This window comes from Calidris pugnax, unplaced genomic scaffold (assembly GCF_001431845.1).
Source record: "Calidris pugnax isolate Ruff unplaced genomic scaffold, ASM143184v1 scaffold95, whole genome shotgun sequence".
In the NCBI taxonomy this organism is placed as follows: domain Eukaryota; kingdom Metazoa; phylum Chordata; class Aves; order Charadriiformes; family Scolopacidae; genus Calidris; species Calidris pugnax.
Window position 1 is genome coordinate 9,163,102 of NW_015090885.1, and position 17,527 is coordinate 9,180,628.

At 40.8% G+C, this 17,527-nt stretch overlaps 1 protein-coding gene across 1 annotated transcript in view; it reads right to left on the reverse strand.

Annotated features, from left to right (window-relative positions):
• Nucleotides 1-17,527, reverse strand: part of EPHA3 (EPH receptor A3) — a 232,273-nt gene that overhangs the window by 70,578 nt on the left and 144,168 nt on the right. Inside the window, exons 4-5 of the mRNA XM_014947309.1 lie at nt 10,001-10,156; nt 9,184-9,519 (exon numbers count right to left, since the gene is read on the reverse strand). Of these exons, the coding sequence (XP_014802795.1) occupies nt 9,184-9,519; nt 10,001-10,156 (492 nt within the window). The remainder of the gene's footprint in view (nt 1-9,183; nt 9,520-10,000; nt 10,157-17,527) is intronic.

Genomic DNA, 17,527 nt, shown 5'->3' on the forward strand with positions numbered 1-17,527 from the left:
TTTCTAAATATGGATTTTATTTAAACAGGGAGCATCACACATCATTTGTGAGTTGCTGAAGACAGTGCAGTCTAGCTTAACAGAGTAAAGGCTGAACGCATAAATAGCATCACAGATCCTGCAAGTAATCAAAAACATATATTGAAATAAAGCTTGGTACTCAATTTGGTGCTGAATTTATTCCCTTGAAGCCACAAATTTCAGGCAAATGCAATTCTAGTTCTGAGGAGGTTTTAACAACTTTTCCTGGGAGCCAAGTGAGTCTTTGTTCATAATGGCACTGAAAAATTTACTGATTCTTCCTCCATTTTAAATGTTTAACCCCCAAGCTGACACTAAAGGTTGGCTTGAAATTTTCAATCTGCAAATCACATAAGTAAATTGAGATATTACAAACCAGCTAGGTCTACACTTTAAGACTCTTCTCCCAATGATCTTAACTTCATTGGGTACAGCAGGTACCTAGTGGTCAGTTTTATTCTCAAGCATTCTTGAACAGTTTTCATCCTGGCACCTTGCAAAAAAACTCTGTAGTGCCTTATCACATAATTTCTCATTAAACAAACATAAATATTCTGTGTTTCAAAACTGCTAGATTTGACAACTAATACGTTTAAGAAAGAGACAGAAAGAGGAGTAAAAATAAATTTGATCCAATGTATGTAACAGACTGGGCTGTGTGTTTACAGTTGAAGAAAATATCTGGTTGATGTGTTTTTATCACATTGCTATGCATTAATACAGAAAAAAAAGAGAGAAAAATGGATTACAGAGTCAGCTTCTAGACTTCATACTACCACATGCAGCAGCACGTGCACAGCTACTACTGCAGTCATTTGTTTACCTACACCTTTACATCCATGTGTTAAATGATTAAGCAAGATGATTAAACAAGCTACATGAAATTCAACAAGGGCAAGTGTAAGGTGCTGCGCCTGAGGAGGGATAACTCCATGCACCAGGACAGGTTGGGGGCTGATCTGCTGGAAAGCAGCTCTGTGGAAAAAGACCTGGGAGTCCTGGTGGACAACAGGATGACCGTGAGCCAGCAGTGTGCCCTTGAGGGCAAGAAGGCCAATGGTATTCTGGGGTACATCAAGAAGAGTGTGACTCCTGATAATCAGACTAAGGTTCTTCTAGGGAAGCCTGAGTTGATACAGTATATCTGGTCTTTTGTTATTCTTTACACACTGGCTGTGCATAGATGCCTGGGTCTGGATCCAGGGGTGGTTGTTCTCTTTAAGCTTCCTAGCCATACCGAGAAAGGAATCAACATTTTACGAGTGCATAGCTGAATTGTGGGGGGACCACAACTCAGGTTTAGGCATTTTTAGGCACTTAATTGAGGAGCATAGTCACTTTCTATAGTTACTAGAAAAAGACTGACATCTCAAGATAGAATTTAGCCCCCCAAAAACCTCCTGGGTCTCCTTCGCATTTCTTTCTGCAGCAGGTAAGCAGAGAGTCTGATTTTAGTGGTTTTTTGCAACTATCTGAATCCTATATGGATTACATGGAAGAGCTGGGTTGAACCGAGGGTAGAACTTGATTGGGTCTCTTGTTACAACATGTCCCCTTTGTTCCTCTTCTGATGCCAGGCTAAATGACAGCACAAAACTCTTTGGAATCGACTTAGTACTGGCACTGGCTTATTTTACCTGAACTCAGTTGCTACTACCATTCGCAGCTGCACTGTTGAGACTTTGGTTTACAAGGCCTTAAGTCCTTAAGAACTAATCAAATATAAAACTACATTTAAAGCTGTTACACTGTGCTTTTAGTGATTAAAAGAAAACAGTCTATTTTATTATCCAGAAGGCATGCAGTAAAGACCTGATGTATATAAAATAAAAAAAAAAAGATTTGGCATCCTCACAGGTATATTTGTAAAATACAGAAAATAAAATTCTTTTCATTGAACTTTGTTGTTAATAATTATTTTGCTGGAACCCTAGACACTGAATCATATCAGAAATAATAGAAGGGGTAAAAGCTCAGGAAGATGCACATGCAAAGTTGGGGTTTGGAGACAGAATATTCAACCTGACATGGAGCAAGCTGCTCTATCCAGGAAAATGCTGTTGCAGAAAGAGGAGCATAGACTTAACCCCTTCTTCCCACCTATCCTGTACAGGGTTTCAATTTTGCTTATTGTCATTGTTCTGCCCCTGTGGATGCTCTGGTCTAACCTAGACAGCTGAATTTCCAACATGGTGACTCAGAGCAATTTGAATATGGTATATGGAAATTAAAGATAAAACTGTAGAGAAGGTCTCTTGGGACAGCAGTTAATTTTCTAGAGCTTAGGCAGTTCTTACAGTTAGGAAGCCCACAGACATTTTTAAACATAAATTATCCGTCTCCATACTAAAACTGTACTAGTGTAATGTAAACTTGTTTATAAACTAACTTATTTGAATAAGTTCAAATCCCAAAACAGGCACTCTTCCTTTAGAGCGTTCCAATTATTTTAACATGAAAAAGTAGGAAAAAACTAATTCTTAGAGTAACACAAGTGTGACTGTGCAGAGGCTTGCAGCATTTTAACTGAAATGCTCACATACAATTTAAAACTGCTCCCCGCCTTAATCAGATATCCTAATATTCACACGGGGAAAGCTAATTAGTGGAAAGTAGGTCTCTGTTTGCTCATTGTTCACTCCAAGGGGGAGTACCATAGCTGTTTGCTATAGTACCATAGCATACCATAATGCTGTACAGTACACAGATGAATAAGACTAGATCCTGCAGTCTCTGATGAAAAAGCTTAGGAAGGGGTTGGTAACCCACGGGCAATTTAACTAAATAAAATCTCTCTCTCTAAAGCCATCTAGCCTCATGGAGGTATTCTGCAAAATAAGGCAATTCTACTGCAGTTTTCCATATTAATGTATGCATATACTTTATGGTCAAAATTTTGAAGTTATCACTGCTAAATACCAAAACAAACAATTCAACAATACTCTCCTGAATTTCTTCAAAGTGGGGATATTGAGGTTTACAGGCCCTCTGCACCCATGGGTTTAATCTCTCTCCAACCTAAATAAGCATATGGATAGTTTACTCCCTCAAATTTCATTGAGAGGGCCTTGCTACATGGATGAAAAGGTCAGAGTTAAAAAAAAGGACAGTAATTACTGAACAGACCCTTACCTGGCCTCCTTCCAGTTGCTACTATCCTCTTCGCATGCAATCTTCACACACAGATTGAGATGGGAAGGGGGATCTGCAGATCACCTAGTCCACCTCCCATGCTGAAAGCAGGATCAGCCACAGCAGGTTGCTCAGGTCTGTCTTTGATTAGGTTTTGAATACCTTCACAGATGGAGATGCCACAATTTCTTTGGGTTACCTGTCCCAGTGCTCAGTTACATTTAGAGTAAAAAGGTTTTTTTCCTATGTTTAAACAGAATTTCTTTTATCCCAGTTTGTGACCATCACCTCTTGCCCTGTGACCAAGCACCACTGAGGATAGTCTTCTTAACACCCTTCCATCAGGCCTTTATATACATTTATAAGATCCACCTGAGCCTCATCTCCTCCAGGTTGGGCAATCCCACCACTTGGCCTCATATGACAGATGTTCCTCTCCCTTAATCATCTTAGTGACCCTTCACTGGTCTTGCCTCAGTATATCCACTTCTCTTGTGTAATGGACAGGGGGTGTGTGTGTGTGCACTATGCTGCATGCACCACGTGTGGCCTCAACAGTACCTAGCAGAGAGGGAAGATCACCACCCTCAACCTGCTGGTAGTGCTCTTCCTGCTTCAGACCCAGATGCTCCCCCAGGAACTCCAGGTGTCTTTTCTGCAAAGCTGCTTTCCAGGCACTTTGCCTAAAGCACACCCTGGTGCATGGAGTTAGTCCTCCCCAGGTGCAGGATGGACTCAACTACAGGAATGCTAAAGATTGACACTGAAAATAGCATCCTGGAGGAGACTCACAAGGACTGTATTCTGGAAAGTTAGGAAATTACAAAGACTCTAAGCTTCACAGTGTCAAAACCATGATTATTGAGGAAGTTTTCTGTATCAATTTTACACGTTATCCTATTTAACTTAGGGACATAGACCTAGAATAAGAATTCTTTACAAACCAATTCTAACACATTTTCCAGATAAAACTGTAGCCTCTAAAGGTAATGGCCAGTGAATGCTAGCTGTTTCAGATCTAGTTTTTAAGCAGGTAAATATGTTTTTATCGTTAAGTATGTGCTTATATCCCATAGATTTGTGTGGATTGTATTTGCAGATACCACATTTATATGTTACCTGGGAAGTGCAGCCCTCTTCAGAAATATAGCAAACTTTATTTGCTATTGCTCAATTTGAGGATTCCCCAAGATTCAACAAGCTGAGGATGCTTTCAGTATCTGTTTTGTTTTACACAGTACATACAAAGAGAACTGTATTTATTATTTATAAGACCTGCCACTATCATAGTATTCGCATGAGTTTAGAGTTGTTAGAGCTATTGAATACAAAGCTAAACAAAACTAAGAAAAGAGATTTTAGATCAAACAAACAGACCCACTTCTTGTATAGTAAAGCTTCTCACTAGATCTGCCGGAAGGAAGGGATAGGGACAGCACTGTGTGTGCTGGAATACCAGTGAGATGGCCAAGGCTTTCTAAGACCTACTTGATAGATCAATATCTGTTAACAGTGCAGATTTCTGCAAGTTCTGATAGTTCCACTTATCTCCTCTAGATTGCAGAGAATATATCTACTTAAAATGTAGTAAAGTCAGTTAGATATTAGATCCTCAGTTAAAATATTAAACTTTTTGCTCAGCATTCCTGAGTCATACCTGCAGTCTCTATGAGAGTGTGTGATACCGTAAAAGCAGCGATATGGCAGCAAAACTGTTAACTTCTCATGCAGCATCTGAAAAACTTACATATGTTCCTGGCCCAATGGCTGTGTTTTGCATTGGAAAATCTCCTCCCTCATTGTTGCAAACTGATCATCCAGTAATTCAACTGTGTTGTTCCTACCAAGTCCTAGCCTTTCTTAAGTGAATTCCGCACCCTATTTCCATTTAAAAACAATTTGGGTTCCTGTGGGAGTCTCCTGCTTGCTGCAGGCCAGAGGCAGTGCACACAGAACCACCCTGATGTGGCCTGGATGTCTTTTCCCTTTGGATTATTTATAAAGCTCCAAGGGCCTCACAACTTTCTGGCCATTACAGACAAATGCATTTTAAAAAAAGCCCATAAACTGTGGTCAGAAAACTCAGCAAACCCAGAGCGTCCGTGCCCAGCCCCCTGATGATGCTAACAACAAGCCAGACAGGATGGCACAGCTGCCAGCCTCTCTGTGTGGCACGTTCACAATTAGCATGCCACCTCCAGGGGTACCCAATTCCATATCCTCTCCCGCAGCAGCCAGTGACCCTTTCTAAATGGGGTTGATTGGCGTTATTAGGAGATAACATCTGCGTGGTGCAACACATTGCCGTGAGGTGAGAGCCTCCTTCGGGCAGTGGCGCACTGCTTCGATACGATTCCTCGGAAGCCGTATCGGCAGCAATCGAAGGCGTGTATTACAGTGCAATCAAAGAGGATGATCGACAAACAAAATTAAATTGAAAGGTGTCCTTTTTTACTCCCATGCCTAAGACAGAAAGACTGATAGAAATTAGAAATATTGCCATGTCATACCTGTCTAGCCATATTTTGCAAGAGACCTTTTTTTTTTTTTTTTTTTTTTTTTTTCAGAGCTCATTAACCTTTGCTGGAACAAAGTGCAATAAAAGCACAGCAGAACTCAGACCAGACAGCTGGAAGAAAAACCCCAATCTATTTTCTGAAATGATTCTGAATTTCCCTTGGATCAAGGGACCGGATCTTGGCTTTACAAAAGTTTTGTACTGTAAAAGTCCTTGCATTCACAGCACCAGCAAAATCAGACTCTGGATGTTTCAGACCTTACAAGTAACAGCAAAGCACACCTTTGTTTTACTTCTAGACCAGGTTTGAAAGCTCTTCAGGAAAATCTTGTTGAGATTGTTAGTTGCAGACCCTAGAACTCAGAGTCACTGTAAAGGTATTAGCAAATTATTCAGCAACATTTAAGCTGACCCTTTTTGTGTGTATATATATCTACATGTATACTTAATTTACAAATATGTGGATGCATGTGTGTGTATGATCTGTTAACATACAGAAATGGAGCTACTGCACAAACTGATTGCTCCTAACATATCAGCTAAATGTATTTTAACACATGGTGGCAGATGTCCCAATTGCTGCATTACAGAAAATTAGTACTATGCACATTCTGATCTATTAGGTTGGTGATGGATTCATAGGTAGAAATGCCCACATGTACAATGAGAAATATGGAAAGAAATGCTTGTTCAATTTTCAGTGGGCCTTTGGAAATCGGAGACACAGCAAATGGAGTGCCAACTGATGCCTGTCTTGAATTGAGTTCATCTGAAGTAAAGATGTACAATGCCTGATTTTTACAACCAAGAGAACTGTCACAAAAATCACATTTTTGTCATTATAAAATATAAAATATTCTGCACTTCTGCCTCAGGCTCTTGGAAACCTACATACTCGAAAACCAGCGTTTTGGCTGGGTGAGGAATATTCTGCAGAACAGCTTTCACTAAGCTGGGATGGGCCCTGACAGTGCTTGAAAAAAGCACATGGATACTGAAAATCCAGAATTAAAACTGCAACTTCATCGTACCCATTGCAACAGTACAGGGCTCTCAAATCAAAGTTGGCAGAAGTGAAATAGCCTGGATTCAGGAGAGACTGAGGAGATTCAGGTTGTAGGGACATTCTGTAATTCAATCCTCTCCCCAAAATTCACAGCCAGCTGACTGACATCGTTCCTTTTTCAGGCTTGCCAGGGGCTCTGTCCCCAGGATCCAGCCGGCCGTACTGGGCTGTACCACTCCATGGGATACCACACCCACGGAACACCCTCAGGGGCTCTGTCCCCAGGATCCAGCCGGCCGTACTGAGCTGTACCACTCCATGGGATACCACACCCACGGAACACCCTCCCAAAGCAATATGCCTCTCCTACTTCCTTGTGTCCACCAGAGCTCAGTCATTTATCCAAAGCTTTATCCAACTGGTGGATACCTCTGTCCTCAAAGGAATGTACCTAAAGTCAGACAGCACAAATAATAGCCCTAGAGTCATTATTGGCTTTTGGAGTCTTTTGGTCTCTTCCAGATCCAGCTCAACAGTGCTTTAATTCTTTTTTCGAAACACCCCCCGGTTAAACCCTTAATTATAATGTAATCTAAGATCTTCAGACTTTCTCCCCCGACCTCCTGCCCAGGTGTTTAAGTATGACATTAGCTAAAAATATGCTTTTGCTGTGTCCCTTTTGTGATCTAACTGGGAAAGGAATGCAAGAGAAATTGCATTTTTGTAATTATGCTTTAAAAGATTACTTTTATATATTTAAGGTCTAATTTTAGCAACTGCAGAACTTCTAGGGGAATTCTAATATAGTAAACCAATCGGCATGATCAAGAGATAGCACAATTAAGCCTCTAGTTTCCCACACCACCTAAATGTAGTTAAAGCAAAAATGGGCTATGCATAAAAGTAGAAAGCAAACAAACAAACTGCTTAAGCAACCTGTGCATTGCACTAAACAAAGTTGCTATTGCCAGAAATGCATTGACTCTGTCATGTCACAGTAAGTCTGCGTTCCAAAATAATATCAAAATCCACCTCCCCTGGGGAAGCACACTGCAAAGCAGGAGGCCTCTGCAGAGAAATTCTTTGCGCTGATCCTAGACAGTTCATTCTGTGGAGTGTCCCCAGGTGATTTCTAACTGCTACGGTGATGAACAGGCTGAAAGGCAATATCTCTGATATAAAAAAACAGAAGAAAAGAGAGCAACTAAACAAAAGCTGCTCAAGTTGCTGACACAAATATAAAAAAAAAAAAATGTGACTATAATAGTAGAAAATTGTTTGGAATGGACATAAAATGCAAGTTTCAGAGCTGAAGTCACTGCTTAGATGAGAAGAAAATCATGAGAAGATGTTTCAATTCACCTGTCTGCGTATTGCATAGTACAGTCCTCAGAGCATTTGGAATTTTAGTAACTGCTGTCAGGAAACAGTCTGTTCTCACATTTTTATGCCTCCCACTAAAGCTGATCTGTGATCTGAGGAGGACATATATCCTCTACGGTGGAAAACATTGCAATAATGTAGCTGACCGGGAGGATGTCTACTTAGAACAATGTTAACTTGGTTTGTGCTTTGAGGAAGACACAAATGTAGGTATTTTGGTGATGGGGTGTGGGATGGGAGGAGGTGGGAGGAGACTTACTGCACACATTCATGCTTTCAGTACAAAGCTTCTTGATGGTGAACCTCATGGAATAGAACTACAGAAACTCCACGATCTAGTCTTTCTCTACACTGGCAAACATGGCTCCTAAAAAAATGGTTCTTAAACAAATGCCAGAGAAGAGTCTAAATTCTTCACATCTTTCAGATAAATGGAACCTTGTCAAATGAGAAGCAAATTGTAGAGTAGTGCAGCAGTGACAAAAGCTCTGATCCAACAGTCAGGGCATACTGCAGTGCTCATGCAGGGCTTCAATGACTTTAAAAAGTCTCCACAGATGCAGAGCAGGCCCTTTGTACACCATCAGCTACAACACCAGGACCTAATTCAGTATTCAGCTCCACACCCCCATCATGTTGGCAATAATTCAGAGTTGGTGAGACAACTCATAAACGGGGAAAAAAAAGCAGTGTTTTAAACCTCTCTGATTTAATGTTAGCTTTTTATGTGTCTAACATCAAAGCATTTTTTCACTTCTATTTAATCAAAATTAATCACTAAGATTACTACAGTAATTTATGTTGGAGATTATTGAATTGAGTGTTTTATTAAAATCTGGTTTTATTATTAAAACACATTCTGGCTAAGGAATCATGCGAGTCTGCTATTAGAGACTATTAACTGGGAACTGGGAGTTAATCATAACAGTCATGCTGCCAGGTCCTTTGACAGCAACACACACTGGGTTTGTTTCTGCTTTTACTTCTACTAGCATTCTCAAATCAGTTAGTTACTCTAGCACACGAGCGGTCAGAGTAACTCCTGTAAAATTGGGATAGGAAATAAAGGTACAGACATCTCAGTAGCTTTGCACAAAGAAAGGGTAATGAGAAAGAGACTCACCGGCCTGGTTAGTTGTGATGCTGACAGCAGCAAATTGTCTGGAAAGTGTACTCAAGTCAGATACCCCGTTGACTGCATCAATCTCAAAAGTGTAATTGGTATGTGCCAAAAGGTCCACTACTGTCACTGTGGTGTTGGTGAGTCCAGTCTGACGGGGTAAAAATCGCACGTTGTCGCTACACGGCTCACACATCTTGATGTTTCCTCCGCATTTTTTGCAAATGATGTTGAAAGTGACATCTTTCCGACCTCCAGTGTCAAGAGGCCAGCTCCAGTCCAGGATAACAGATGTCTCATTGATGTTAGAGATAACGTTTCTTGGGGCAGATGGTGGTCCTATAAAAGGAAAAAGGAAATCAGAGGGATGAGATTTTCTGTAGTGCTCTAAGATGGGAGCAACAAGGCCACAAATATACAAAGTCAAAATCATAAAAACCCCAAACTCTTCTAGTTGTTTCCTGTAGAAGACTCCTGAAATACTTCACTGGACCACAGGTCTAGACTATCAAGGACCATGTTTTCTTATAGACAGACAGTACCTTCATGGTGCAGTTCAGGACTGAAGACTGAAAATATTGGTAGCAATTTTAAAATCCTAGTTCTCCTTCTTGAGTCTGACAGAGAACAAGAAGGAGAAAATTAAAATAGAAAGACATAAACCCAGCCCACCAATTTTTGGTAGCCTGTCCAACGTGTAAGAAGACATGGGAGGCAGTGGATGTCTGACTGCAATGGCACATGAGAGGAAGCAAGCAAGCTGCTGAGATACAGATGGAGGAGCAAGAATGACAGCCCCGAGCATAATGATGCTACTCACTGGTGCAAGCCATGGATGGTGGGTCTTTCTCAGAGCGAAAGTAATTCTTTTCACACCTGCAGTTCAGAGACGCATCTTCATAGGTAGAGCTATGAGGTGGGCATTTGGCACACTTCACGTTGCCGGCAGAGGCTTTGTAGAAACCAGGTCGACAAGCTGCAAAATAATAGGAGTATAGTTTTAAATTCCATGGACATCTCCTCGGTTTTAACATGTGACTTTGTCATGAGACCTATCCATACATACATGTCATTTTGCAGATGTTTAAGGTCTAAAAATACAGATTTTTCTCATAATGAGAAAGCTGATGGAAAGAAAATCTCTTAGTAGAATGGAACTCTTCATGCATCAACTTGGATTTGCATTTAATTTTGCTTGGAAAGCAAAACAGTGTATTGCACCACTAAGAAGAAACATTTTCTATGTTGCATTTTGAGAATTTCACTTATTTTGATTTTCTTCTGGTTAATTTACCAAATATTGGCCCTATCGTGCATAAGAAGCTAGTTTTACCCTCTCTCTGCTGCCAAGGTTTGCTTACAAGTGCACATTAATTGTAAACTATGTCTCATCAGTTCAGCAGGACTAAGCAAGCCAAAATCAAGAACATAACGTAAACAGTGAAAGATCTATCGCATTGCTGAAGGACCATGCATCAGGCTCAATGATCTCCTTCTAATACTATCAGGAACTTGCATGGTATGTATGAGGAGGATGTTTTATACACTAACCTAGTCCTCTAGGGATGGTGCTCAAACCCACAAAAGCTGTTTCTGAAAAAAACAGGTCTGGGTGGTGATGTTTCATTAACACTAGCACACTCCCTGTTTTGACTCCTGTTGCATTTAGACTGATTAAGGGCCATGTGTGCATCAGAAGAAAACAGTCTTTGAAGTTACAGAAATGAACAATTTAGCAAATAACTTTTTATGACAAAACCCATGCAGTGAAATAACACTGTTGACTTCTTTCCACCAAGATGATATCACCATTTAAAAAAATAAAAAATAAAAAAAGAGACCAAACCCAGTAGAGCAGACTCTACTGTTCAGCTGCTGCTTCCCCCCAAGACACACATGTTTCTCCAAATGGAATTTACCAAGTTAAAACATTATGGCTGACGCTGGTCACCTGCAGGTAAATTGTACTCATACCTACAACAACCATGCAGAGCCACACAAGGTAACAAAAAAGAGCACATGTGAAAACACATTCATCTTTTGCTACACTTTGGTTCCACAGCAAACACTAACGCACATGCACAAATCTCCAACACATTCTCCTTACAAATATAATGTAAAGAAAAGAGTAATACAAATTAAAACAAAACTTTTTGTGTCTGGATCCCAGAAAGTTAATTTAGATAAAATTGCCCAGGACCTGTCACTGAATTAAATGATAATTTGAAGTCAAAAGAATGGGTTCTCCAGCCTTAGCATAAGCCTGAACAGGGAAACACTTCTCTGTTTTGCTTATGGAGATGAACTGATTCATAAACATAGTATAAAATCCAGGATACAAGACTATGTGGTCTTTTGCTTTGATTCATGCACTGCCCAAACAGAAAAGTGTTTGGATGGGCAGCCTGAGGTGGAAAAAAAAAAAAACCCAGAATAAAAATTCCAGTATATTTGTAAGTGATGGAGGAGAGAGGAAAGCTGCAGCATTAAACTGAATGTTCAGCTTCCACGTTATTGTCCATAACCAAAATCTCACTGAATATCTGGGTTAGACAAATGCTCTTGGTCAGTTCCTGGTGCCAAACACTGGAGTGAGATGCACTGGCAAGCAGAGGGAGAACAAATCACTGTGGGGGCATATGTCCTGGTCCAAAACACCTTAATAAAGGAAACACTCCTTAAACCACATGGAACACAGTGTGAGAAGCACAAAACGTTTCACAAGGAAGCAGTAATCTCATCCACTTTTCAGCACTTCACAGCCCTTGCAAGCCAAAGCGCCTGGCTGCAGCTGCTACCTCCGACTTCCACTCTAGCAAGGCAGCTGGGAAAGACACCTCCTACTCCAAGTTCTCTCCTGCAAACCCAGAGGAAATGATCCTGAGTTTGAGCCTCAAAGTTGTGGGCCTACCAGGCAATCTGTGAAAGCTGAACTGCTAAAAATGACCTTGTGGTGAAGTTTGTAGAGCCTAGCGCCAATCCAATGGACCTGGCACAGCTTGTCCACCTTCAGCTGGCTTTTCTCAGGTTTCCGACTCCTCAAAGGCTGCAAGGGTGTTTGGGGATTCCTGTTTAACTTGAGGAAATAAAGGAAACCTCAGCCCCTCTTAAACACATCCACTAGAAGAAAATGCAGCATGAAACAGTTGGTTATTTTGGCTTTGTTGTTGTTATTGTTGCAGCCTTTTAAGACTCAAATCTCATTCATATAATCATAAAATAGTCTAGGCTGGAAGGGACCTTTAAGATCATCTAGTCCAACCATCAACCTAACCCTGATAAAAAACCATCACTAAACCATGTGCCTCAACCACATCCCTGGGCAGCCCATTCAATGCTTAATAACCCTTTCAGTGTAAAAATCTTTCCTAATATCCAATCTGAAGCTCCCAAATTCCTCCTCCCAAATACCTCCAATTCCCTCCCAAATACTGCCCCATGATACATATGCCATATCTACAGCAAGCCTCTTTGGTGTCTCTGTGGCTGACAGGGGAGCCTCAAATGATTTTACTGTCTCTGGGCATGGCTGGGCCATTCCTGGCCCTTAGACAATAAGCCAGGCAGAAAAGAATGGTTGGCAATCCCGTTCGTAATAGCACTAGTAACTAAGCAAACACATTAAGAAATAAACAGTGCACTATATCTGTCCAGCTAATTACACAGCACTTTCACCAAAATTTATCATGGAAACTTACTGCCTGGTATTAAATTCAAATGGTTTTGCTGAGACATATCTACTCAGCTTGAAGGGATATTTCTATATTTATGCACGGGTATACATAAGACAAAGGTGAATTTATGAATATATACAGTATTTTTTTTATTGTTTTTTAATACTTTTATATACTAGCTTAATGAAAAGATTGAAAAATGATTAATAACCTAAAACTGAACCTTTGTCATGTGGTTGGTATTCCTATGAGACACAATTTCCACTGCTTATTAAACATAATTTATTCATAGCATCGTAACACATGAGCATTCATTTACAGGACATAACTACAGTAAGACTGATCATTTAGGACACTTAGAAAGCACCTACCACCAACATTTTAATATAGCATTCAATTTAATGCAAGTAAGGAAGCTTGTGTAAGAAGTGGACAGATTTGCATGGGGTGAAGAAGAGAAAGGAAGGAATCAAACCGCTCCATTAAATGTCTCATCCCTCAGGTAGAAACCCATAGACCTCATTTAAGAAAAGGTTGTGGTGGTGGTGTGGGCCCAGAATAAAAAAAGAAGGAGAAAAAGGAGCATGCAGGAAACTCCCTAGTAACATGAGATCAGACTTTTATCTTTTCCAGAGAGGCAGGGATTTCATCATTTCATGCTTCTGCTATCGCAGTACAGATTGAGCAGTTGGGGCAGGGGGATGAGCCAGTCAGACCTCTGCTGCCCAAGTATGCCCTAGTGAGGGGATCCCAATCTCATGTCTTCCCCTCAGGCTGTCTCATGCTTTCTGTCTTTGTCTGTCAGACCAATTTCAGATTACTCACAACTGCAGACCAAAGGAGAAAAAAAAATTCAATTATACTTGAAATTGAAGCTTGGAAATGGAGGTGCCAATAGAAAATGTTGTCAATATACTTACTATTACTATTCTATTCTTTTCTATTTTAATTCTGATATATAAGAGAAAAAAATGAAGCTGTTACTTCAAAAGATGTTAATTTCTTTCATGTCAGAAAAATTGGATTACATGAACTGATAGAAGAAGGTTTGGCTTTTTGAGGTGAATATCATGGCTTTGGTTTCAGTCAGGTTGAAAAGAAAAGCATGAGCACACACAAAGTCTTCACAGAATCTGTAATTTCAGCATGGGAAGCAGCTGTGAGCAACACTTGCTTTTTCGCAACATTTTCTTCTAGAAGCTAAGAATTTTTCCCTTCCCTCAGAAGGGGGAACAATGCAAGAGGAAGTCGATGCAATGGCCTGAGAAGAAAAACCTCTCAGCACACTAAAAGTAAGGTAAACTTTCAGAGTTTCCACATTCATTATATAAACTCTACAGCAAGGCTGTCTGGATTTGCTTTTTAAGAAGTTCTCCTCAAGTCAGATGCCTGATATCTGTCAATCCTGGTAACTCCTGTGATAACTCCTGAAATACTATTTTTAAACTGTATGTAGTCTTTTATTTGAGTGTGAACCACACTGACTTTATTGAAGTCGCCTACCGGTAAGAGTTTCAGGACAGCAGTTGTCCTTGTTACTATGAAAATGATTTTTTTTAAGCTATAACTGATGAGTCTGTCTCAGAGACAGAAAGCAGGGAAAGTTATTTCAGTGAAAGAAAAACAAATGTACGTTGCAATCTATGGTAGTTACTGCTAAAAGATATGTGACTGCCTTTTCAACAGCAAAATTAATTTTGCCTCTGTTACACTAATCTCTTTGAGATGAAAACATGGTCCTAATTAAGGGTTAAATGATTAATTTCAATTTGAATTAATTTTAAATTAAAATATAAAGCTGTTAGCAAATAGAAGTACTTTAGTATTCAGACCCTGCAGCCCCTATACACAGAGCAATATCACCAATTCCCAGCCGTAAACACCAACTAAAGACCTGCGCCAACGCTGCCTGAGCAGGTGACTTCCCAGCCCTGGTACCCCAGGTCTGACAGGGCACATTCCCCTGAAACAAGGTCAAAGCAACTCTTTATTTGCAAAATGAGCCACACTCCCCGGTCCTACAGGAACTCTGCTTTTTGTTCTCTGAGTAGAGGTGTGGTGCTTTGGGGCAAGGCTCAAGCATCATGGCACACTGGGAGCGGGTATACACAGCCATGAAACCGGGCGCGCAATGGGCAGCATCCACCAAGTAAATGAACACTTCCTTCTGATGTTCCTCTGCTCTTCAAAAAAACAGCCTGGGGGCAAACTGACTCTGTGGCATTAAAGAGCAGCATTTAGAAAAGAAAGAAATTCAATCATAAACCTGTCCAGCTCATGGATACTTTAACATTTACCCATCACGTGCATTAGTGAGGTGGATGATAGCAACCCGAGGACCAGCCTCCTGCCCCTGTCCCCTTCAGAGAGGACAGGGAAGCATCCCCCATGCATGTAGTCCGTGTTAAAGGGACTTTGTGAACCACTTCTGCTGTCCCCTGTGGAAATAGCATGCCAATGAGCAGCCACGGAAGTCCTTACACTGGACCTGAAGCCACAGGATCACCTTTGGTTGTGGAGGTGTGCTGGGAAATGAATGCTACCAACCGGCTCACCTCGATGCCCGTGAAGAGCCTTGCGTCTTTGCAATGCTCTCAAATCCCTTTTAAAAGCATTTACATGGCTCTTTTTTTTCTCACTATGCATATCACGGTCATGTTCTGGAGGGGCCAACAGCACTATGTTTATCATCAGTAACAGAATTGCACGTTCATCCACCCATACAAACACACACATACAAAATAAGATGTAACACAGCTGTCAGCTTGTGAAAATGGATGGCATCAAAAGCAGCATAAATTAACCTTATAAAACTCTCAAAACCATTTTATCTTCCTTCGGAGCTTCATTTCCCTTTTTGAGCTTGTTTATATCTTTGAGAAAAAACACAAAGGTGAAAATCACGACTAACTTTAAATGAAGACTTCAAAACTGTTCATTTCACACTTCCGTCACAAATTATATCCAGCCATATGTGTTATTCTTGCTATACTAAAGATAACACCATATAGCTATGGCATAGTTCTGGCTTAGGTACATCAAGCATAGGAAATGAAGGTAGAGCTCTGCCTGGAGTCGTCTGTCCTCAGTTTGTATCACATGTTATTCGCAAAACTGAAAATGTCTCATTTTTTCCTCCCTTCTTCACTACGGCACCCTGCTCCGCAGGAAACAATGCTTTATAATGCAGTTTATTAAGGCAGGTTTCCCGCAAAATCCCTCAGAGCAGCTCTCTCCCCCATCTTCAGCAGCTCTCATTGCCCATTAGTATATTGAAAGCCACATAATCTATGGCATTACATATGTGCACATCCTCTCTCTCTCACCTGGGCCTCTAGGTACCTTCTTGCACACCCACCTAGCCCAAACAGGCTGCTAAAAACTACAGCGTATTTTTGATTCTTCTTATTCGGAAAGGCACAGTTTTTCTTGCCAGATCTGAATAAACAAAGAGACCACTTGAGGGAAGAGGCCTCAAAGCTAAGTACTGCTCCTTACTGTAGAAACAGAGGTACAGGGCTGAATGTCACTGCTACGCTTTGACAACTGAGGAGGAGGAAGAGGAGAGGGCAGCAGGTGGGGATCCCCCCTGACGGCTGGTGCTGCACAGGCAGAGCACACTTGCTCTTTGCTGGGCTGTGCCCAGGAGAAGAGGGAAATAAGATTGAGAAAGACTTTAGTGGGGGCTAAAATCTCTGGTAGGCATGGACACTGTTACCGCCAAGGTAAAAATATCCCCGGGAAGAGATAAGGACATTGACTTTCCCTCATTGCCCATCAGAGTCTGTTCTGCTTGTTGGGGGAATATAAACTTACGATTTATTCTTAGCATTCTTTGTGTTCTTACATTGTCATTCCTGTGGTCTTTAGCACACTATCCATAATACCCGAAGTAATTACAGAACACATATTGTTGGAACCAGCAGCAGAAGCAAGCCAGTCATCTTTGCTAAGTGTTACAAACAAATCAATAAAATCTCACGTTGCATTTTCTGTGCACAAGATAGACATTCTACTCTGAAAATCCGGGCATAAAATTAAAAGTAGTATTTTAAATAAATTGAATTCCCACCACTCCCTTCATTGTTAGCTGTGCGATAGCTCTAGAAAAAAGCCGCTGTTTGTTACTGTAACTCATCTTTGGGAGGTAAACTACTGCAGATGGAAACATGCTTCATGTGTGCTTTTGCATCTCTAGCCTGGAAAATACAGTAATCACAGCCAAAGCTGCTGACTGATTTGGAGAACTACTGCAGCTGTCCACTGCTAGAAGAAATCAACAATTAACAAAATTGGTGCAATTTCTTTCCTATTAGTAGGCCTTTTCCAATAGTAAAAGGCCAATAAACCAAAGGCTCAGGAAACGATCTCTCTCCTCTCCACTGTTTCCTACCCCTCCAGCCTCTGTGCCAGCAGGCCGGACTGCGCAGTGTGCACGGGGCAGGGATTCAGTGCAATGTGACATTGAAATGCCTCTAGAAAAAACCTCTTCAGAATGAGCACTTTTCATTTTTTATACCTGAAAGCTGCTGCTAGCACAAAACATACATTCAGTAGTATTTAATCTTACTCATGAGTAAGTTTCTGCTTTTTCCTCCCCACTTCATATTTTATGGTGATCTGTGACCTTAACGTATTTTAATCAGATGCTTTTTAAATTGGCTTTACTCCCA